Source organism: Anticarsia gemmatalis, chromosome 8 (genome assembly GCF_050436995.1).
Source record: "Anticarsia gemmatalis isolate Benzon Research Colony breed Stoneville strain chromosome 8, ilAntGemm2 primary, whole genome shotgun sequence".
NCBI lineage: Eukaryota > Metazoa > Arthropoda > Insecta > Lepidoptera > Erebidae > Anticarsia > Anticarsia gemmatalis.
In genome coordinates this window covers 11,166,272-11,189,346 of record NC_134752.1, presented here as the reverse complement: position 1 = coordinate 11,189,346, position 23,075 = coordinate 11,166,272, and the positions used below count along the sequence as shown (strand labels likewise).

The 23,075-nt window shown below is 34.8% G+C and overlaps 3 protein-coding genes across 3 annotated transcripts in view; 1 reads left to right on the top strand and 2 right to left on the bottom strand.

Moving 5' to 3' along the window:
• Positions 1-16,651, bottom strand: part of Myo10A (unconventional myosin 10A) — a 96,354-nt gene extending 79,703 nt beyond the window's left edge. Inside the window, exon 1 of the mRNA XM_076117743.1 lies at positions 16,414-16,651. The gene's annotated coding sequence lies outside the window, so the exon portion shown is untranslated. The remainder of the gene's footprint in view (positions 1-16,413) is intronic.
• Positions 16,652-18,411: 1,760 nt separating this feature from the next.
• On the top strand, positions 18,412-19,622 carry l(1)10Bb (BUD31-like protein). The gene is made up of 2 exons (XM_076117742.1): positions 18,412-18,604; positions 18,733-19,622. The coding sequence occupies exons 1-2, from the start codon at positions 18,511-18,513 to the stop codon at positions 19,071-19,073; spliced, it is 435 nt and encodes a 144-aa protein (XP_075973857.1). The 5' UTR covers positions 18,412-18,510; the 3' UTR covers positions 19,074-19,622.
• Positions 19,623-19,753: 131 nt separating this feature from the next.
• Positions 19,754-22,920, bottom strand: LOC142975085 (innexin inx2-like). The gene is made up of 4 exons (XM_076117741.1): positions 22,448-22,920; positions 21,906-22,097; positions 21,467-21,606; positions 19,754-20,745 (listed from the first exon to the last, which is right to left on the bottom strand). The coding sequence occupies exons 1-4, from the start codon at positions 22,698-22,700 to the stop codon at positions 20,218-20,220; spliced, it is 1,113 nt and encodes a 370-aa protein (XP_075973856.1). The 5' UTR covers positions 22,701-22,920; the 3' UTR covers positions 19,754-20,217.
• Between the last annotated feature and the right edge of the window lie 155 nt (positions 22,921-23,075).

The following is a 23,075-nucleotide window of genomic DNA, read 5'->3' as shown; positions in this document are numbered from 1 at the left end:
TAAATGGATTCCGACATGTGATTAATGTCTTGATGGCAGATTCTTTAGATGTTATGTCACTAAGATCTTGGGCATTGCAGAATTTATAAAGAAAAACATATTTCTGGCCCTAAATAGATGCAATTTTTAAATAGAATATGTGAACTCATTGTAAATTCACATATTCAAGATTAACTAGTGTAATAAAAAAATTTATCACTCAACGCGAGACGTCTTGTACTTTAGTTCCATTCTAAGCGTCAGTTGAGATTAGGTCTGAAAACCTGACTGACAAAAGCAAATAATACCTATTATGTTTTATTGAGTATAACAAATGATTCATCTTTACAAAAAAAAAAAAATTCTCTTTGAGCAAAATCAACCAACTGGTTTACTAACAAAAGACATATTGGTTTATTCAATGTAATTGCAGACAGTTTTGAAGACGAGAAAGATGCGGAGATCGCGTACAAATATTGGTCTGCGTTATTCGAAGCACGCGAGGTGTGGCACCTGCCGCCCGCCACTTTCGACTGTTTCGGAGTAACGCGCTTCATTCAACTTTTTCCTTTACACGATGCCCGTGTTTATATCCAGCCAGTGTTTTTTTTATGCCCTCTTTTATTTATTACGTTCGTTTTATTTTTTTATTAACGTTTTAATTGTCTCTGTTAATTGAGAACAGATTGGATTTTAGGTGGAATTTAATGTCAAATTAATAACTAAGATGGAATTTTTTAAATCTCAATTTGGCAGCTGGGTTTTAAGACGAGGTTTTATGCGATGCATTTTAGTAATTAAAATCAAAACGTCGATCATTTGGCGATACGTGATTCGGAAACACAGCTGATGAATCATGTTAGCACATACTTAAATATAGTGCCTGGTAATGATATCTACTTAGTATGATACCAGTGGCACACATAGTTGGTTAATAACCCCATAGATTCGTTGTCAACCGAACCACAAAGTTTTTCACCAGACCTTAACTACGTAACAGTATCGCTGACATAATTTGCTACCAGTTCTACAAGTACCGTCAACAAAATTACCATACGAAGTTTAAAATAAATGATAAAAATTCCAATGATATTTTATCCGCCATATTGGTTCGCGATGACCAAAAAACGTAATAAAAAAGTATAATATATGAACGCTAACAGGTTATATTTCGCGGAAGATGAACGATTTATTTAAGTTGCCACTCGCTGAGCCTAAGGGCCTTCACATTTATTACTCGAATATTTTACTTATTTATTCGTAAACTCCAACTACCTAGGTAATTTAGAATTTAAGAAAAAATACCTTATTTATAGCTAAACTAAAAAGTATTCTTTTTGTGGTTGACAAGTGCCGGAAGCCAGAGTGTTGACAAAAATGAACAAGAACTTATTCAGATAAGTTTCAGTCCGCTTAAATTGCTGTGATAATTATGACGAATGCCAAGAAATATTGGTTAAACATTTGAAACACTGTAGATATAGATTATACAGTGTTTACACACGAAAAGATCATCTTCCTCTTTAACAGTGAATGAAAGCGGAAGAAATACAGGCAGTGCGAATATCAACATCGCTTGGAAAGAAACTGTTTTTCCAAACGACAAACGATTGTCAATATTTTTTCAAGGTAAACTGTCAATAGGCCTAGTTTTCTTTTCAGACAGTACGTAAAAATAATAACAGATTACAAAGCTTGTAATGTTTTGAAACAGTGAAGTGTGACGTAGTGGATAACGGTCAATGGACAGCGTTGTGAATTTTGAGACATGTTTTTTGCTTGCCAGTTAGTCATACCGTTTGTTTTTCTAGCTTTGATTGTACGTGCCGTTCGTTAACTTTTGATTTAGGCCTTTACACGTGTTAAAGCTTTTCTTTGCCTGTATCGACCCAGCTATCAAAGATTTCAAAATTGATCAGCGTCTCTTTTGAAGACTTAAAATAGCTTGACAAATTTTGAAAATTTCGTGCTATACCTACACTCAATATAATACGTAGTCGATACAAATTACGCAAATTAGGCATTTCTAACACTATAACCAACAAAATGGGAAAAAAACTGGAGCCGAAGTACCTTGTCTTGGTTTTGAAACTATCAGCTATCTAGTTTCATCTTAATCTCGTCTTAAGCAAGTATGTTCTTATAGCACTTTGATATAGGTAGTTATACTTTGATTAGATGTGGCCTAAAATCCGCTATTTTATAATGTCAGGTTTAGTCAACCGCAAAGAATTTTACTGCGCAGCCCGTGGTCATGACCCTTGAAACTATAATAAACATATAAAACCTCAATTATTTTGTTTAACATTTTATTTTTTTAATAAAGTCAACTTTAAAGTAGGATCTATGTGAATACAAATAACTAGACTCATATAAAATGTGCAACATAATATTCCAAGTGAACTTTAAATGAATTCCGTGTGACCATAGAGGGATTCTAGAACCAGTTTTTATTACCATTTTCAAGTGAGTCAAGAAAAAAGGAAGATTCACTCATCGGGAACGCTATGGTTTTAAAAGTGGGTGCGAGTGGCAAGAAATATTCATGGGTCTCCTTTATAGTTATAAAGGAGTCTGGTCATGGGGCGACTGAATATTAAGCTTATTACGGTAAACATGGAATTTAGTGATAAATAATTTGCAGCAGATTAATTAGTTCTGCAATTTCACCCTTATTATAAACACCATAAAAATTTTCCTTTGTCGGGATTTCTCGTTCAGAAAATTTTATTTAACCATTTTCAACTCAACACAAACGCCCTTCACCTTTCTGAAAGTCTAATATAGTCTATAAATCAGTTGGGATTTTCACAGCTGATTTCATTGCTGTCACTTTATTTATTGACCTTTATTTATAGAAGGAATTGGCCCTACGAATGCCCTTCGAAAATTCAGTCTTAAAACAAAAGGAGGTCCTACGTTTCAAGTGTGCGCGAGCGAATGGTCACAGTGCATGGTCACCTTGACCGCGGCAGGCCGGTCAACTGGGACCTAGAGCTGAGCCGTTTCGAATCACTGCCCACCGCAAGTGTTACGTGTGATGTGGATTCACCCATCATCACGGGTTCGCGACCAATGCACTTAGAAAGTTTATTATTGTCTATGGTATGAATTAAAAATGGCGACTTAAAAAAGAAATACAGTTGGGGACAGTACAGTTAATGAATCCAGAGCGGTGGTGTATTTTTGAGTCTTCATAAACCTTTAGGTAATTTATAGTTAAAATAATTAAATGCATTATTTAATTATGAGGTTTTGTGGGACGCTGATAAATGTTATGTATAACTGAATGTGTATAATAATAATAAATAAATAAAATAATAAATAAGATGAATGCCATATTAAGCTGATGGTAGCCTATTACAAATACAGGAGCCCAGTAATATGACAATAATGGTATCAATTTCAATTTAATTTAATTGTACGTTTGCTTCAAGACTCTTATATAAGATACATACACTACTATAACAGTCGCAAAGCTTTTCTAAATATCGTCCGAGTTCCGGATACGAAAGAGGAAATTGAAAGAAAATAAGTAAACGAGGGCGAAATTGAGAATGGAAGCTGCGTACGAGAAAGCCACTGCGTTCAGCCACACACGGTCACTGTTTCATTTGACATTTCATCAGCACGCCAACTGCCAACACGCGTCGGCATGCGATCTACGAAATTGGAACAAGAATTTGTGCCTCCAAACAATAGAAATTCGCGAACACCGAATTCATAATGGCCGCTGATTTTGTATTTGGAATCGATAGACATTTAAAAAATAAGTTTTTGAATTTCGGAATCGACTTAAAATTAGTGTTGGGCTTTTTGCCTGATTAATGTTGTGTTATAATATTAAAAAAATAAATATTTTGTCCAAAATTTTAATTAATTTTAATAGCCTAAAATAACGTAGGCAATTAAAATCAGGACTAAATTACTAAAATTATCTATGCTAAGCTTTATAATACTAATGACTTCCGCCAGATGTTATTTGATTCGCAAATCAAGACACCCACGGCTATTTTTAATTAAATAAATCATAGAAATTCGTATCATTTATCATTTTAAATCCTTAAAAAATATATAATATACAGTTTTAATTAACATCATCGAAAACTGAAAACCTGCTTGTTTGAGATACTAAGAATTAACTAAGCTTTCTGTAAAGCGTAACTTTATTAAGCATATTATATTGGAAATAGATATGCATTTTATTACGGAGTGGTGACCCGTACCCAACATTAGAGCAGTAATAGATATAGGTGAAATATGATAATAATATTAATTTACATTTTATATTTTGCTTTCATAGATAAATACACATATTTTACAAGTCTAAATCTACGTGTTATGTTGTCTATGGGTAATACAGTGCAAGACTCGTTATAACGAATTGCCATAGACGATACAGCTGCTATTGTCTGTTGCTAGTGACTCCTTAGGTACAGTCATGTTCAACAAGATGTCGACTTCAAAATTCTTCATAGGACTGCAGAATACCTCTGTTGCGCGACCGGTAGTGTCGAATGCAGTTGTATGACTGCTGAACTCGGTTAAACCTGAGTTTAGGGGTTGATTCCCGGTTAGGGAAAAAGTACCATTAGCCTTTTCAAATTATGTAAGAATATTTTTCTATAGTAGCTGGAAGCTTTGATAAAATCAAATTATAATAATCGAGGTCAATAAATTCTTGTTTTACAAATAAACAGTAAGAATTCAATATGGTAGTTCCATTCCACACAATAACTTTGAACAATTTATTCGACTGTCGCAATTCATTTGCTTGTGCACACAATTTATTACCTAAAACCTAGTAGCGAACTAGTTTATCTAGTATGACTCATTTAGAATAACATCTAACTATTACAATTAAGTATGTATAGTAAAACGATATTGCAATAATGAATTGGCAATTTAGCTACGGCTACATTTTCTACCAGCTATTCCTTCATTGAGATAAAATTAAATGAAATATTTACGTTCCTAATGGAATATTGTATGGTTTATGTAGGTTCGGAGACCTATGCTTCTGTTGTTAGATAACTTTTTTTTTGTAAGTGCATATACAGGGTGTCCCAAAACTCAACGATAATCCAAGACAGGATGAAAGGCCAAGTCATACCGGTTCTAGGAAAAATAAAAAAAAAATTCTATATCACTTGGTTCAGCAATAATAGACACTTTTCAAAAAAGTTGAAATTCCACACCCTTGGTCGCATTTTCAAGTCCTGTGATCACCAATGTCTCAATTTCGCTGTGTTTTTTTCAATTTCGTGATCTTCAATAAATATGCTATTAATCGTAAAACAAATGAATGCACAAAACATTGTTAATTTAATAAAAAAAGTTAAGTTTTAGTGAGTCATGGTTCACAAAAATATCGTTAGTTAACTTTGACGCTTCATATTGAAAAAAAAATGTACTACACTACCCTTGGCAAGCTATTTCAAAAGTTGGCGCATTTAATCAAGATTTCAAAATGGTGCAACACTTGCCACTTTTCTTGCCATTAAAAATGTTATTTTTATTTGAACGACGAGTGTCCCCGTTAATGGATCGGACGGAGCGGTACAATTGTATGGCCTCCTCGTTCCCCCGATCTAAATCCAGTAGATATTTTTTAATGGGAATGCATAAAAGAAAAAGTCTATTCAAAATCTATCAGAACTTCGCCAGAAAATTGACACAGCGTCAGAAGAAATAAATGCAAGGAATTTTGCTTGACTGGTAAAAAGATCTTTTGTACGCCGTTGCAGAGCCTGTATTCGTGCCAGAAGAAAGCAATTATTTTTAGTAAAGATGTAATTGAGTCAGTCCATAACCAATATTTAATGTAATAAACACAATAGGTTATAATAATTAAAAAAAAATCAATGAACGAACCATCGATCTTATTTAATTATTCTCCTTAAACTAATGTAATTCCGAATTGTTTTCCTCTGGCACGAATACAGGCTCTGCAACGCCTTACAAAAGACCTTTGCACCAGTCAAGCAAAATTCTTTGCATTTATTTCTTCTAACGCTGTGTCAATTTTCTGGCGAAGTTTTGATAGATTTTGTATTGATTTCGAATAGACTTTTTCTTTTATGCATTCCTAGTAAAAAATATCTACTGGATTTAGATCGGGGGAACGAGGAGGCAAAATACAATTGTACCACTCCGTCCGATCCATTTTCGGGGACACTCGTCGTTCAAATAAAAATAACATTTTTGATGGCAAGAAAAGTGGCAAGTGTTGCACCATTTTGAAATCTTGATTAAATGCGCCAACTTTTGAAATAACTTGCCAAGGGTAGTGTAGTACATTTTTTTTTCAATATGAAGCGTCAAAGTTAACTAACGATATTTTTGTGAACCATGACTCACTAAAACTTAACTTTTTTTATTAAATTAACAATGTTTTGTGCATTCATTTGTTTTACGATTAATAGCATATTTATTGAAGATCACGAAATTGAAAAAAACACAGCGAAATTGAGACACTGGTGATCACAGGACTTGAAAATGCGACCAAGGGTGTGGAATTTCAACTTTTTTGAAAAGTGTCTATTATTGCTGAACCAAGTGATATAGAATTTTTTTTTTATTTTTCCTAGAACCGGTATGACTTGGCCTTTCATCCTGTCTCGGATTATCGTTGAGTTTTGGGACACCCTGTATATGCAGCAAGTGATAATTATTTCTAATACACACATAACTTCGAAAAGTCATTAGTGTGTTGCCTCGGGTTCGAACCTGCGACCACTTGCGTGGGAGGTGTCAACTTATACCACTCGGCTATCACACATAACTTTATACTTTTAATAAATCAAAATAAATTACTTGCCAAAATTATTTCTCGCTTATAACTATTATGCAGGTAAAGCTTTTGTGGTTGAGTGTACTTGCCATGTTCGGCGTGCAAACGGCCCACGTATTTCCGATGTGTGGAGCTAGTCCCTTGTACATAGCACCTACTTATTATTATACCTATCTAGTGCCTACTTATTGTTCAATTGAAGGTTAGAACTCCCTAGCGGCTACCGTAGCTCGTGGGCCAACATCATTATCAAGATTAGATGCTAGATACTATCTGAGTTTTCAATCAAGTAGGTAAGTACTTTGATGCCTTCGCTTCTATGCAAATTGTCCATTTGGTAATAAATGACCTAAGGTTTCAATACCTTCAAACAATTCTAAACATTTCCGTCCAATCTGACCGCAATCTACAACTTTATTTGTGTACCAACTTGCAAAATGCACCCTTGCTCTAAATTCAACCTGCCCAATTTGTCATTACTTTAACGCTAAAAGATTCTATTCGAGGATTATAAGGAGTGGCGCATACTTGCGTAGTAAATCATAGTATGTAGCTGGATTAGGCAAACACGTCGACGACTGTGCGTGCGGCAGAATGTCTGCATTCCTTTGCTTCATGTCCCTAATGCGAGTCCGTTCGTATGCAGTGGCGCAACACTAGTGCACCATAGAGCAAGCCATGAGTTTTCCGGACATAACCTAGTTTCACTGCAGGCTCATAGGCTTTTCAGACGCCAGATTAGGTGATGACTAATACACTTTTACTTTTGAACACATTTTACTTATTGGTAAAATACCTAGCTAGTTTCGTTAGCCTTTTGTTTCTCTTAACTTCTTGTTTCGAAATAATTTAGCACGTAAAACATCAGTCTCTTTTTTGCAGTGACCCGAATCCTTATCCATTGCTGAAATTTTACGATTGATGAAACTAGGTGTCGATGTCGTGAAGAATTTTTAGCACATATTATATTGTACAACGCTCATGCATGTCTAACTGCTTGTATTTATGAAATAGTGAGCGTCTTTAAGTCTAAATTCATACAAGTAGGTATGTAATATTGCGAAACTAGTCAGACTGGCATTTATTTCATACACTATGAAGAAATTCAACAAACATTGACTTTTCAAGTTTATTTTATAATATTTTCTAAAGCTTTCGAATTTCTATTTTAGAATTCAAAATTCTAAGAATAAATTAGCGTGTTATAAAACGTGTAGCCATAAAATTACTTGTAGTATTTGGCGACTTAACCAGTATTGGTGTTTTACGAAATATATGCGGAGTCATCACCTTGTGCACTAACGACCTCTCGCATTACTGCTTCAACTAACATTACGTCTTCGGGAGGAGGTAATTTGCGTAATCGCTACTTGCATAATAATCTCTGATATTCATTAGATTATTACACGGAGTGTGTTTTATACGTTTTAGGTCAAGAGTCGGCGGGTCATTGTCATAAATAATAAAGCAATTCAAACACCATTTAGCTAAGCATTTTATAATATCACTTAATTGTCAATGGGTTATCACATCCTGTTTTAGAACAACAAACAAAATGGAAGATGACATCATGATGTGTAATTTACCTCCAGAACTTGCTCAGTTCGCTCGCGAACAAAAAGCTCAAAGAAGTTTTTGTGAGGTCAGAGCTCCATTTATCAGCTAACTTGCTTCTCATTCATGATATCATTTATGAACTGAACGGCAAAACTAATTACCTGCCTGCCTTTTCGGTTCTTACGTGTCTTGTCTTTGAAACACGTCGTGTAAGATGTAAAAAAATTGTTTTTGATTGTAGGTTGGTAATTAACAACTAATTATAGGATTTGTTTGTAAAAATCTTAGTTTATTATCAAAAGTAGAGTGTCGCATGTCGTGACGGAACAATCTATAAACCCACTTGCCGGTAAATCACTTGTGAAAAGTGAATTACGCCAACAAACAAATGTGCATTGTGCGTGATCGTATTATTTTGTTAATTGGTTGTAAAGGAATATAATTATAGCATGACAATACCTTATATTTATAGCGGTATTTTAATGTCTTATTCTTTAAAAATATTTTAAATTGAGCAGCGCACGGTGGATCGAAAATCGGCTGTAGAAGACATAGGATCTCGATGTCGTGAATGTTATTTTTTTTGCTGGAAATGACTTCTGCTGATCATTACTGTTATAAAAAATGACATATGAAGTAATTATATGCACAAATGGAAGAGTTATAATTTTTTTAAGAAAAATTTGTATGGAGCTGACATGAAAAATGAGAATATCTCTGAAATCGCAAGGTTGGCCGTTATATCCTCGCACACTGATATAGTACTATTTATTTGTGAATTTTTGACATACTTTATATCGCGGCATCACTTGCGATTTTTTTTCTAAAAATCGGCAAAATTTTCAAAAAAAATATTTTATTTATGATTCATTTTAATGCTTAAATGCGACTATAATAAGTGTAATTTACAATATTTTTTATGCTTAGACCAAAACATTCTAAGAAATCACACAATCGTATTACTCCTCCTCGAATGGTGCTCTCTGAACCTCGTATAATCTTTGTTTCGGGCCTCTGAAGTTTCTTCCGGAAGACTTCCAATTGTTACAATAGCATTAACTGCAATTATGTCCCCTCAGTTAATCAACAATTGTGGACGGTTAAAGACATGCAGTAGGTACCCATCGTACAATTCCAAGTATTTTTCAGTGGTTGTTCTAGCGTATTCTTTAAATTTCTGCACGTATTTAAACTCTCCAGATGTGATAGCTCTAAGAATCACAGCAAATCTGCGAATTACGTTTAAGACCAGTTTGGTTCCAATAAAGTTGATAGCTGACGATGGTACCGTATGGGTGAATCCAAAACCCTGCTCACCACCTATGTATTGCCGTCCAGTCCAGTTTAGTATTGCGAAATAATCCAGAGAAAGAAACTCCGTTTATCAACAATTTGTGGACGGTTGATGACATGCAGTACCCATCGTACAGTTCCAACTACTTTTCAGCGGTTGTTATTAGGTCTTCATATAATCCAAATACTGAACTTGTAACGACAAGATAAACAATTAATATTAATATCAAAGTGGGGATTTGATGGTGCATCTAATCAAAGTAGATATAAGCAAAACATAAAGAGTGGTCAAGATGATTCCAGCATATTTATGACCTGTTTGGTTCCATTAAAGTTGATAGCTGACGGTGATACCGTATGGGTGAATCCAAAACCCTGCTCACCGCCTTTGTATTGCCTTCCAGTCTAGTTTAGTTTTGCGAAATAATCCAAAGAGGTTGTCATAAATGAAAAAACTGCAGTGGATAACAAAATTGAAGCTCTCGTTCCCTTAATATGTCGATGTTGAATTAGTCCACCAATTGGTGATGACAATGATTGATGTCAAAATTTGTACATATTTGTCTAAAGCGAAGCCAAATGCGGCCTGCTACCTGTGTTTGGCTAAGCCCACAAGTTAGATGACTTAGATGCCATTGCGTCAAAAACCGTTTCTTCTGGCGTGTTCGGATAAACATCACTTCGTGCCCGCATTAATGTGATGAAATGTTTTGATTTGATTCTACACATAGCGCATCGTCTCGACTTCAAAAAGTGGTCTGCAAGAGGAGAAGGCCATCAAGAGTTATTGCATCCAAGAAAAAAGCTCATCCAAGATTGATTCAAAGATGATCTCAACCTTTGATTGATCTTGGATGAGTTTTTGGTCGACTAATTTCATGTCTTCGACATTGAGAGGGAACGAGAGCTTCAATTTTGTTATCCACTACAGTTTTTTCATTTATGACAACTTCTCTGGATTATTTCGCAATACTAAACTGGACTGGACGGCAATACATAGGTGGTGAGCAGGGTTTTGGATTCACCCATACGGTACCACCGTCAGCTATCAACTTTATTGGAACCAAACTGGTCTTAAACGTAATTCGCAGATTTGCTGTGATTCTTAGAGCTATCACATCTGGAGAGTTTAAATACGTGCAGAAATTTAAAGAATACGCTAGAACAACCACTGAAAAATACTTGGAATTGTACGATGGGTACCTACTGCATGTCTTTAACCGTCCACAATTGTTGATTAACTGAGGGGACATAATTGCAGTTAATGCTATTGTAACAATTGGAAGTCTTCCGGAAGAAACTTCAGAGGCCCGAAACAAAGATTATACGAGGTTCAGAGAGCACCATTCGAGGAGGAGTAATACGATTGTGTGATTTCTTAGAATGTTTTGGTCTAAGCATAAAAAATATTGTAAATTACACTTATTATAGTCGCATTTAAGCATTAAAATGAATCATAAATAAAATATTTTTTTTGAAAATTTTGCCGATTTTTAGAAAAAAAATCGCAAGTGATGCCGCGATATAAAGTATGTCAAAAATTCACAAATAAATAGTACTATATCAGTGTGCGAGGATATAACGGCCAACCTTGCGATTTCAGAGATATTCTCATTTTTCATGTCAGCTCCATACAAATTTTTCTTAAAAAAATTATAACTCTTCCATTTGTGCATATAATTACTTCATATGTCATTTTTTATAACAGTAATGATCAGCAGAAGTCATTTCCAGCAAAAAAAATAACATTCACGACATCGAGATCCTATGTCTTCTACAGCCGATTTTCGATCCACCGTGCAGCGCTAGCGTGCGTGCGTCTAATTCAGGAGATGTGAGCACATCAGATCAACTGAACGTATTGGAGAAATCCGTTAGAATCGTCTAACGTCTATCATCATCAACAGCGCTTTCTCTATCAAATTGTTCAGCTCCACAGATCACATCCGAATTACTTAACAATTATGCTCTCGACGACTTCACTTGATAACACTTTACAACATTGTTGTTTGTTAGGAATGTGAAACTATTGATTAAACTCCAAGGTACAAACAACTTTTGGTTTGCCGAATTCCAAGTCGATAAGAACCAAATTGATGTTTCAAGACAATGAAAATAATCGAGTGCTAACAACAGAAAGTGGAAACAATAATAGTGATGAAATTTCTCGTAAAAAATAATAGTTTCAACGTGCCAAATGATTTAACAATACGCCGTTTTACGACTTGAAAGTTCAGGATGGTATTGTCATGGCTACACTTTGATGTGCCGTGTATGGCGCGCATAAATATGAGCTGAGTAATTACTCATCAGTCAGTGTGGGCCTGTCTGTATTTAAACGAAACCTTCAAGTCGTGTAACACCGCAGGCGATTCTCAACATACTCGTATATTATACATAGATACTTCTTGCGCGTTTAGCATTGAATAGATTGTTAGTTCAATAATTGCGACATGTCGCGCCATTTTAACATACTTATGAATAGATATTTTTTAAGTTTATTATAACGCAAAAAAGGCGATCTGTTTGTCTTCACTTGAATCGCCTGAGATTGCGTGCAAGGTCTAAACAACTGATTACTTTGGTTGCAGTTTTTGTACACTGCAGGACATTTATTATATTTAATTGAGACTGAGGTTAGCAAACTTTTTGACAATGACAAGGGAAGCAAGGGCGCACGGGCGGTCTTTTTCTGCGTTTCTGCAACCGCACGACTTACGACCAGGGAAACGTGAATGAATTGGAAAACGTGACTTGACGTCATTTTGTCTATGCCTGTGTTGATTGTGCAGCCAATGATTCAGTCACAAGTTTGTGCAAAAAGTAATAAACTTATCTCTGGCTAATGGTAAGATCAAAATCGTGATCAGTCGTGATCTTTGGCTAGTTCACAGGTTTATATAAAGTTTAAGACCTTATTTAATTAAAGTTTTGTAGGTACGTTTAATAGCGAACTAAGTCTTTAAAAAAGTATGTACATTCCAAGTTAGATTTATTAAACTTAGACGGACTAACAGTGACGTTAATTCCATTTCGTTAAACAGCGACAAGTTATAAACACGTTGAAATTCATTTACAGGAATGGTTGATAGCGATAAGTGATGGTTGCCATTGGTGATGGTTCATTGATGAGGTAATGATTCAATTACCTTTCGTCAACAATAGCAAACTATTTCTTTTTATAAATATTTTATTATTATACCTACCTACCTAGTTGAGTTTTCCTGATCATACATAGTTACCTACTAGGTATAGAGAACCTACTATAGAGTAGCTTAACATCGTAACATAGACTATTGCTGGAGCTTTTAGTATCTTTTTCTGTGAATATTAAGTACCTACCTACCTACATAAAGTGTACTGTTGCCTAGGTACCTACATAACATTAAATGATTAGATATAGCAATGAATTGGAGAGACTGGTCGTAAAGCTTTCGCATCGCAAAAATAGTTAAAACTACTAAATTAGATAATAAAGTGCAGGTAGGGTAAACCACCCAGTAGTCAGCCTTTTAGTGAAAATGTCAATTTGATTTAGCCATATTTTTAACATTTACAACTAGATGTAAAATCGGTAGTCATTGTATGAAAGGTAATTTATTAAACTTTAAGAAAAAAATAACAAAATATCATATTCATAAGATTATTATGGGAAAAATCCACATTAAACAAAATATGGCACTTTTTACCAGTAGTCAGCCCCATTTCGCCACTAGTCAGCCATGTCTTACCCAGTAGTCAGCCTCTTACTTACTCAATACAAATGTTCTATTTTAAATATATTTTTATTGAAATCTCCAGGAAATAAAGCACATTTGCAATAATACCATGCAGTACAATTTATACATCCATTAATTTTTAACCCCCGGCGCAAAAAGAGGGGTGTTATAAGGTTCGACGTGTCTGTCTGTGTGTCTGTCTATCTATGGCATCATAACTCCCGAAAGGATGCAGTGATTTCAATTTAGTTTTTTTAAAATTAAAGGTGACATATGTGCGAGTGTTTTTAGACATGTTTGATGAAAATCGGTGCAGCCGTTTAAAAGTTGTAGTGGGTTAAAGTGGGGAGATTAACCGAATGTCTGCAAATTTACTCGGACGGGGTCTCAAATGGCTTCGCATGCTGAGAAAGCTGGTGGTGGGAAAGTCAGAATGGCTTAACCTAACCACCAACCTATAAAAAGTATGAAATCAAAAAATATATTGTGAAATCGGGGGTTTTCAAGATTTAAATTTATAGTTATTGATTTCTAAATGTTTTCTAGTCAATCTTTCTTCACACGGTTCACAGCGATAAAAGTTTATTTTCTGTTCCTTTATTCCTTCTGTTTCTCAACTCTCCCCAATCTACAAAAGATGCTCTCATCTATAAAACTATTTTAGCTTTCTTGATGTGTTGAAACATAAGTCAATGGTAGGCTAGGAAATAGAAGGTAGATGATAGAAGTAACTGGTATCATTCCTTTCTTTTCTCATTTCCCAAAATTCCTTCGTGTTTCGGAAGGCATGGTAAATTGTAGGTCCCGGCGGGCATTCAAGGATCTCTGGCAATCGTTGCCATTAGTCAGAAGCTTGAAAATCTGATAACCAGTCTTATGGTAGTCGTGGTATAGCCCAGGTAACTGGGTTGTGGAGGTCATATAGGCAGTTGCTCCATGTAAAACACTGGTATTCAACTGCATCCGGTGAAACTGGAAGCTGATTCCAGCATATCGTGACCAGTTTCTTAGGGCAGTCATTTGTTTTTGAGAGTGCACTTAGTCTAGCTTAATGGTACGAGGCATTTGTGCGACTATTAAACGATTTCGGACTTGTAGTGTCATAATAATGTGTGAAATGCCAAGTACTCGACTCGTTACCATGATTTTCATAACATTTTTGATCGCCACCATAGCACATGACAATTATTCCTCTTTATACAGATCGTTTGGTCTTTTTGATATGATACTATTCGAAAACAAGTAACTAAGTTTTGTGCCAATATAGCCGTCCACAAATTTGAACCTTAATGAAAGGATTTAAGACCCAATTTCATTTAGCAAAACTGACGGCCGACTATGGGATACGTAGGTCCAATGGTCGGCCTCATGAAATTCACTGACTTTATATGCGGCCGACTACTGGTAAAATACTATTTTTGTCTTAGAAGAGTTTAGCTCAACGCAATAGTTATGTTGAGAAGTATTCGCCCTGTTAATTTCAACCACATATATGAGAATTGCAAAAAAACCAGTAGTCAGCCACCCATGGCCGACTACTGGATCAACCTCATATTTTGCAAACCCAATAGTCGGCCACGTTAATTTATAATACAAAAGACAAATAAAACGCCTGCAATGCATGATTTTATCGAAGATAAACTATTAAATACTAGCATAAAATATCAATTCGTTCCATATTGCATCAAATTCATTTAAAAACATGCCAAAAACTAAAACACGAATCCTTAACAAAAAAATAGCAATGGCGACGTTTTAGGCCATGTCTTTGATGGCAGTTCATAAGAATGAGTGTAACACGTCAACCTGCCATGCTATCAAATCGTAATTGTGCATATTAGTCAATAAGATTATACAGATTCGATTAATGATTATTTTATTGGTCTTTACTATTTTCTACACTAATTATATGGATATAAAGCCTGTAAAGGCTGACTACTGGTTGGGGGCTGACTACTGGGTGCTTTACCCTACCTAGTTTCATTGAATAAGGACATGATTGGACATTAACTTTATAGGAGATAGTTCTACGCTACTATTGGTTAATATGATTTTATTCGACTTTAAGTAGGTACCTATGTAACTATGTTACAACTAGTTTTATGCCACTAATAAGATATTTCTACATCTTTATGGTTGGTTTGGATAATCGTAATCGACTAATTAGGTAGCTAGGCAGTTTACGTAGCTTGCCTGTTCCGTAGTGTTTATGTTCGTAATGTTGCAATTGTTGAAAGAATGCGCGCTGGTAGGTACCTACCTACTTAATTGATTTATTGTATTGAGCAAGTAACTAATCTACGTAAGGCTTGAATCGAAACGAAAAGCAAAGTCGATTTTGAGAAAGTCCTACATAGTAAAACTATTGGCATAGGTAGGTAGGTACAAATCGATACTAATAAATTTACTTACCTACCTATACTTAAGTACCAACATAGGTTTTATTTTAATCTAGGTAGTTTATGTTGATGACTAATAATAATTGACGTTCAGGTACGATTCCCACCAGAGGTCAAACCGTCATCAAAGTTGACCTGCGTAATTACGTCATCGAAAGCTTTCCTTCAAAATCTTATCTCGGTTTCAAGGTCAACGACCTGGGATAGCAAGGTGCGCGGGGTCAAAGCTCAAAGTGCTTGTTTTAAGGTAATTTTGTAATTCACGATTACCGAAAAAACTTTCTCGTAGATCAATAATCTAATCACCAAATTAAGCTTATTGAGTAACCAAATTAGATAATGAGCGGTTAATTGCAGATAATTTCGCTTCCGGCAAATATTTCAGACGTCCTAGAAATCGGGACAAATCCGCAGTCACTGTACAACTGCTTACTCAAATGTTAAATGCTAATAAGTCAGAAGTGGGCAATCTAAATAGGTACCTATATCGAAAATACCTATTCAATAAATCAACACAAGGAAGGTAGTTAAAAAGTACGAAGGTGATATAAAAGTTCGTAAAACTATTTATAAACATTGTGTCTACGTATAGTTTGAAATAAATACGTAGTAGAAGGCTATAACGCGAAATCCAACGTCACCCAGACACGTATACCTTTAGAAGTTGACTTACAGGTAAATAAGCGACGAGACACCCGAGTTCCTTGAAAACCTCCGTCAACTTTCACTCAACTTCATAACACAAATGTTGTACACAACTGTCACAATATTATTCACTCATAGATAACAGGGAAACACTCGGATAACGGCAATTTTCACACATATTTTGGTTACACGTTAAGTTTTTAAGTGATACCTGCCCGTGGCCACCACAACGCTCTCGGGGGCGAATGAAATGACTGGTCCGGAGTTTGCTTGCTTGCGCGAACGCAACACCGCATTCCACGAGTGCTAATCGAGGTTATACTTTTCCCTCTCTGGCAAACCAACTATACGTTAGCGCGATGGAGACAACGACATGCGGCAATACAACCGACTTGTATAGGTAGGTAGCCCCGTTATTCATACACAGGTAAGCGCGGTATTAATAAAATAATAATTGCGCTGATGATTCTCGCTACAAAAAATAATTGGATCAATAAATTAATCTAATAATTACGAAATCATAATCCATATTGGTTGACTGTATAATTTAATGTATGTAAGTACATGCTACACAAATCTTTCGCGAAACAACGTAAGTAGAGCGGAATCTCGCACAATATATTTTTTGCAAACAATTTAATGATAGACGTAAAATTAAAAACATCTGGCTAAGATTTAGAAATTGTGAATGTTTGCTTTTAAAAGTGAAAGCATACGAAACTTATTTTTATCGTGTGGAACAATAACACGAAGATAATTGTTACATTATATAATACCGTTACTATGTTAATGAAGGTACTAGTAGATAATAAAAAAGATTTAACTCTATTAGGTATTTTTAACCGAAGTTATTGTCAATTTAGAGCGATGTTTAGTGAAAGTATTCCCTCGAATTACACCAAATGAACATGAAGTCAGTCATCAGTTACATAAATCTTGAATACATTATTTTCTCCACACATTAATATTACAATTTTGTTATGATAATCATACACTTGTCTTCTTTGAACTCCCGCCGAAATGTAGATTTTTATGCAAAGCGCCTTGTGCGTTAATATTAGCAATAATTAACGCAACTCACTATTTAAGTTTTCTTCAACTTTATCAGAACTAAACATATGCAATGCTGCTATTTATATAATGTATGGCTGTGTTATAGCAAAAAAAAGATTGTGGGGTTTAAACAATGAAAGGATGAACTTTTGGTACTTGTTAATTTTTACATACCTATTTACCTGTTACTTTTATATTCTTTGGTAGCATCTTGACTATCTTGTGCCGAGTTGTGCCCAATCAATCAAAGGTGTTCGCGTTAACATCTACTTTATAATTATTTAAATTAATCATCTACTAGAAATTACTTATTTATAACAAAGCGTCGGCCAAGCTATAAAGAAATGTAGGTGTTTAAAAATTCTCGTTACAAAATTGAGTTAAACTAACACATAATACACATAAAGCTAATATACTTACTAGAAACGTTCCGGGAGGATACGGAATCTATATAGGAGCATACCTACCTGGGTCAAGTAAGACGTCGTGTTGCATTTCGTAGGTATTATTTGAAGTCAATATTGAACATAGGTACCCAGACTGCTGTTGCTGATATTTGGAATATTTCAACGTTAATCAGAATGACTTTTCACGACGTTTCCACCGTTACATTCACCGCATCAAATTCTGCAATGGCAAAACGATATATTTTGATTTTATTCATATTAATAATTAATAATATTACGGTCCTATCTATTTAGAAAATATGAACTGAGCCGCCGAAAGTAGGCATGGGAAAAATACTAATTAGTCGATAAATCAACTAGATTCAGATTATCAACCACAAACATCATGTTCCGTTTGTAGCCTGATAAATATTTACAATGTGATTTTCGGCAAAAGATACTAACAAAGAGCTAAATACTTTGTCACGAATAAAAACTCTATTTCCGTAATCGACTAAAAGTAACTCTTAGTTTATTATTCCATCAATAGTACTAAAGTGCGCAGCACTATAAACGTCACTGACTGTCAAATTGGCTATTGTCTGTCACCATTTGTGTAAACGCTGACAGATTTTGTTGTGATTCCTGTGATTGTATATTCTCTATAACTTTCATAAAACTGCATAATGCCGAAAGTCCGTCGCAGTCGGAAATCACCACCGGAAGGATGGGAACTGATCGAACCAACTTTGGAAGAGTTGGAACAAAAGATGCGAGAAGGTACACTAACCTACAACACTAGGGATTAAACACTTTTTAAAATTCTATTTACACGCTTTATTTCACTATGTATTAGTATTTTGTAGAGAGATTACAATCTACTCATGAATGTCTGTCTAATTTTTCAGCTGAAACTGAGCCGCATGAGGGAAAACGTAAACAAGAATCTTTGTGGCCTATATTCAAGATCCATCATCAGAAATCACGATACATCTACGATTTGTACTACAGACGCAAGGCTATAAGCAGGGAGCTATATCAGTACTGTTTAGATGAGAAGATTGCTGATGCTAACCTTATTGCGAAGTGGAAGAAAACTGGTTATGAAAACTTATGTTGTTTGCGTTGCATTCAGACGAGAGACACCAACTTTGCTACCAATTGCATATGCAGAGTACCAAAGAGCAAATTGGAAGAGGGTAGGATTGTAGAATGTGTGCATTGTGGTTGCCGAGGTTGTTCTGGATAAATTTAAGACTTAGTTAATTCAAAATTAGTTTTAATTTAGGATTGTATGTCTCTGATGTCTTCATTGTAAACTATTTTTAATAACTTCACACTCAAATACATTGTCATAACAAATAGTAGTTCTAATTGTTAAATTTTGAACCTCAATCCTTACCTACAAATATTGTAGACAGATTCTTGTTATAAGTAATGAATACTATTTTCCTGTCTGTTATGAATTAGGCTAAGTGACTTTTGATGTAACAAGTTCTAGAAGTATAGAATTTAGTTATTTTTGGAAACAGGTATAACATTAATATTATGTGTAATGATTTTTTTAAGTCAGTAAATTTGATGACTTTGCAAGGTAATTGTCTAGTATCATTGTTTTAAAAAGATAGGAATACCTACTGTATTTTTAATATTTCTACTATGTTAGGTTTTTTAAAATTGGTTATTTCGAATTTCTCACATTCAAACCATATCTTAAACAAAAAGATTGTAACCATCTATGTAATATATATAGTACAATAACTAGTGTCCAACGTAAATAAATAGAAGATAATATACATTTTTACATATTTTATTAATCAACTTATACTATAAGATCACTTGAAACTAGAAAATCAAAGCTATCTTACAATATTAAAAAAATAACAAATTTTAACAAAAAAAAAACAGCAAACTTCTTTCTTTTTCATGAATTAATTTCTCTATGTATTGTCAAATAGTTTTTACAAATTTATTAACAAAAAATATGAAAGCAAAACTAAAGAACTCGCCGAGTAGAATCTATTTTTAGAAAGAAATGTTGATAAAACTTAAAGTTGTATCTCTTAATGAAGAACTTATAGCAAATTCAAAGTAACTATAAATAATAAAAGGATATCTTTCATTTAGAAAGATTTTTATAATTTTATTCTAGTAACTAATCAACAAGATCTAAAAATAAGTTATTTACTTATTGTACTGTCAATATAATCAGTCTTTACCAATATTATGCTTAAAACATATTGTTTTTGAGTACTAGATTTAGGAACTATGATTCACAACCATTTTATATAATGATAAATAGCAAACATCAATTATTTTTCAAAGATTTTACATGAACTGCTTTGTTGTAAAATCTATAAACAATCTGGTTGCTTTACAAAAATACAGAAATATTAAACAGTTAAGGTTCTCTGATCTACCTCTTTTGATAGTTCCACCATCAAATCTTTGTAAATGAGAGGATTCATATTCTTGCCCAGCAAATACAGAATGAACCAGTCTCCATAGCTAAAGTGTTTCACAACACGGTAAATAACACTTTTCTTCATATATCTTAGTTGGCCAGCTATCATCACAGTTCGAAGGTGACGAGACGAGAGAACGAGAATACGAAAGAGAACTGCTAAAGTTGACACAAGAGTTAAAATGATAAGCCAAAACCAAAGAATGACGAATATCTTTTCATTGACTATATTTAAGGGTAGGACGCAAAGACGATCTTTGAACTGCATGGTGCCAGAAGGTCCATAGCTTCTCAGCCAGCACTTGGTCACTTTGGGGAAGAACTGGTCCATTGGGCTGGAAACTAAGTTAGTCATATCAGCAGAAATGCGAGGCATATGCGAGAATGTTGCGACTGCTGCACCATAATTGCGAAATGCACCACCGAGGAATATGTCCAGAATAAATATTTGGCCAACCTGTAAATAATACTCTGTTATCTATTGTTTTTTAAATTAATCACAATATATTTGCTACTAGCTGACCCGCGCAACTTCGCTTGCGTCACATAAGATAGAATGGGTCAGAATTTTCCATGTTTTTGTAACACTTTTTACTGTTACCTACTCTGCTCCTATTGGTCGTAGTGTGATGATATAAAATATGCTTTTTTTCACCAAAAATATTCTCAAAATTATTTATATCTCTTAGTATAACGAAGTCGCGCTAAGACATATCCGCCATTAAAACAGTTGCCATGGCAACGGAATATTGTTAATTCAATGTCATTATAATATTGATCATTCGCGACTTCGTTGAATTTTCTGAATTTTCCCGGGAAATGCGTCATTTTCCCGGCGTAAAAAGTAGCCTATGTCCTTTCTCGGGTATCAAAATATCTCCATACCGAATTTCATGCAAATTGGTTCAGTAGTTTAGACGTGATTGAGTAGCAGACAGACAGACAGACAGACAGAGTTACTTTCGCATTTATAATTATATTATTATATTATGGATATTATGGATGATATTTATACATACTTACATAAACTCACACCTTCCCATAGGGATAGGTGAGACCAGATAATAACATATTAACAGATATTATGTTCACTACCAATTTGTATAAGAATAACATAAAAATAAGCTTATTGTTTTTTTTTGTCTTAATGCATCATCAAGATTGAACATTCTACTCACCACATTGAGAAGGTTGAGTATCTCACAGAAGGCATATCTCAGTGCATACATATTATGTGTGTGAATGTTTGTGGTGCTCAGGTAAGAGACCAGCTCCCCGCGCCGAAACTCTGACCAGTCTTTAGTCACTACTGGACTGCCTGGAAGATAAGAAGCATTATAAAAATATAGTTTGATTCAAAACCCTTGGCTTTTACTTTGCTACATAATATAATCAGTATGAGGTTCCCAAAATGGGATTTTAAATGGTCTGAGTGTGGTGTCATGTAGCCAAAGGTCATGTTACCATCTTACCATCAGGTGGATCATGTGAATGTTTCTGCCATCAGAGTGGGAAAAAAGTAGCAAAGATTAAATAGAAATCCCATATTTAGAAGTACCACTTCCAAAGTTCAATGAAAAGGTAGGCAGTAGAGTAAAAATATATTGTTAATAATACCTAGTTCAGCAGCCAAAGCCTTAAGTCGTCCTCCCTCCCAGATCTTCCACAGGTATCTTGGTGTGTAGAACATGACAGATTGTGCGAGCAGTACAAAACAAACCCACTGATAGTAAGTGTGTTTGATCTGTTCATCATCATCGTGCTTATTTGGACCCACTCCTGGGTATGCCATGTGCTTTCCTTCAATACCTGAAACATGCAGTTTGGGGTAGTTATGTTAATGGAAGTGGGTAGCTCATTGAAGAGCTTGGTGTCAAGTTTTTGATGTGGTCCAGGCTAAAATAATTGTGGTGGAATAGATTTCAGGAACATTAATTATTCTGTCTGTTGGAATGGTGGCCAGAGGGTTTTACAAAAAAAATGTAACCACTTCTCTGGTCTCTGCCTATACCTATGGGAAGAAGGCGTGATCTTAAGCATGTAACCACTAACCATAAGATACGATAAAACAACATGTCTGCGACTATCTAACTCACAAAGATTTATTGTTAGTAGGCAGCACTTATGATGCAGATAGTAAGAATAAGCTGCATATTCACCAATAAGCCTACTCTTGAGCGTGTAGGTCCCGTAGATCCAGCAGTAGTTGTTGATGGCATCCTTATCATGGTCTTTCTCGCCATCGCCCATGCAATGAATTGGCTCGCCGAAGAACTGCTTCGAGGACACCAACAACGTGAACACCAACAGCATTATCACCGTCATTTTATAGTGCATTCGAAATACATTGTTATCCGTACACACATTTTCAAATTTCAGAAATGCCCGAAAGGGCATAAAAAGATCAATCATCTTTTATTCTTCCTGCCACGCTCCTAACTAAATCTTATGATTGAACAGAAAGAAATTAAGTTAGATATTAGTTATATCTACCCGCAAAAGAGAAAAATCATAAATTACACGCGCCACAAACAGTAATGACAGGTAAACAACAAAGCAGAAAAGAAAAGGAAAATTCTAAACAGGAAGTAGTAAACGAATTATTTATTAATTTATTTAATTTACCGGAAGTAGACTTAATAGTATGAATAAGCAGTACCAAAAATAAACGACAGTGTAATACTGTTTGCAGTAGAAGATCTGTCGAAATATTAGTATCTTGCCATTTATTTAATAACAGTCGGGTGCTACTTTATATTTGTATTCTGTATAATTATAGCTTTAACG